The 1,809-nt window shown below is 42.2% G+C and overlaps 1 protein-coding gene across 1 annotated transcript; it reads right to left on the reverse strand.

Moving 5' to 3' along the window:
- Window positions 1-760: 760 nt before the first annotated feature.
- Window positions 761-1,402, reverse strand: LOC122303374 (probable xyloglucan endotransglucosylase/hydrolase protein 27). Its single transcript, XM_043115172.1, has one exon. It carries the CDS (start codon window positions 1,400-1,402, stop codon window positions 761-763), a length of 642 nt encoding a protein of 213 aa, XP_042971106.1.
- Window positions 1,403-1,809: the final 407 nt, after the last annotated feature.

Below are 1,809 nucleotides of genomic sequence, written 5' to 3' on the forward strand. Positions count from 1 at the left end.
GATGATTAAAAGAGGATAAACATGAAATCCGAATCAGGTCTCAGAAACCTTAAATTATACATGATCTGATAAATTGTTAAGACGGTTATAGGTATATATATTGGTACAAACATTTACATCATCAAAACTAGGCACAAAACGACAGTTCTACAACATAATTCCATATATCGAATACAACAATTTTTCAAAGTAGACGCATCTAATATGTATCTTAGTTACACTTTCACGGACCATTTACTAAGCTTGCTTGAGGACAAAATATGTTGTTCGATCAGAAATCATGCTTTTGGTTCCAAGTTGCATTATGCCACTCAATAAGTCTACTTGAAACGATTTTTATAGTCACCTAAATTGAGACTAGTCCAACATCACCAATTCAATAGAACTCTGAACAAAAGAGCAAATATACTTTCACAGTAACAGACCATTTTATCGCTTTCCATTCACCCGTGTTTAAGGGAGCAAGATTATAATACTTCTCTCAACCAACCGCAAGTACTAGAATATCTGAAACAAAAGTTGGAACAAAAAGGCATCAACAGTTATTGTCACAAATACTATCAGTCCAATTTAGCTTAATCAACCTCATGGACACAGATTATTGAATACAACCAAATAGACGACAACAATAACCGACCAAGAAAGCAATCCCACAATCCTGTAGCAATCCAAAAACAAACCAAAAGCCCAATCAAATGAAAACAAAAGGGCTAATCAAAAACAACTATCAAACACCCTACTCATGTACCAATAACCCAGATCAGGAATCAGAAGAGCACTCTCGTGCAGTCTCAGCCGGCACCCGAATATCCTTATAGACGCAAACATAGGGTGCATCACACCCCACGTACTTCCCTGTCCACCTCCCCTCATCAATATAGCTCGCATCCCAAACGGAAGCATACAAAAACATGGGCTTCTCAGGAAAACCCTCACCGTCCCTCTTCTCCTCCCTCCTCACCGACTTCCCATCAATGAGCCACTCGATCTCTTTGTGACCCCACTTGATCACATACTCGTGGAACCCATCAGAGCAGTCAAAACCCAATTGGTGAATGCCCTCCCTGTTGCCAGTGCCGGTAGTGTAATAGTTAGTTTGCACAATTGTCCTGTCCTTCCCCAAGAACTCGAAGTCGATCTCGTCCTGTGACTTGTCACCCTCAAGGGAGGAGAGGTAAATGTTGAAGTTAAGACCGCTGGTGTTACCTTTGGGGCACTGAATGAGGGCGCTGAAGGTGCCGTAGAGGTACCTCGTGGTGGTGCGCCACCTAGCACCGCCGCGGTGGTCGAAGGTGAGGGTAATGGTATTGGATTCGGGGCAATGGGAGCAGGCTTCTGGGGTATAATCTATGGCGATTTGCTTGAGGGGCTGGGTTTCCGGGTGAAGAGCAGGGTCAGCCATTGGTGTTGCAAGAGAGAGAGAGAGACTGAGAGAAGAAGGCACACGCACGGACAGAAGCACGGTGATAGAAGTGTATGATTGTTTAATCATGAAATCTGTAGTTTAATATTTTTGTTAGGAAGTCTCTTACGTGCAGATTTTCTGCTGCCGTGCTGTTTTTTTTTTTTTTTTTTTGAAATAGAAACTGATCTCATTAATCAATTTAACTACATTTCAGAGGTTACAATAGAAGTAATGCACTCAGGACATTCTTCAATATTGTACAAATCCTCTGTTAACAGAACAGCAGACATTGCTAGAAAATGGGCTGCAGAATTCGCTTCTCTCTGGACATGACAGGCTCTTCAGTGAGCTATGTTTGCCAAGACATGCCTTGATTGTTCAACAAACCACCCCCCCATGCTACC

Source organism: Carya illinoinensis, chromosome 1, assembly GCF_018687715.1.
Source record: "Carya illinoinensis cultivar Pawnee chromosome 1, C.illinoinensisPawnee_v1, whole genome shotgun sequence".
In the NCBI taxonomy this organism is placed as follows: Eukaryota; Viridiplantae; Streptophyta; class Magnoliopsida; order Fagales; family Juglandaceae; genus Carya; species Carya illinoinensis.

Excerpts from the sequence above, each read along its gene's own strand:
- LOC122303374 (XM_043115172.1), bottom strand. The coding sequence starts at position 1,402 with ATGGCTGACCCTGCTCTTCACCCGGAAACCCAGCCCCTCAAGCAAATC.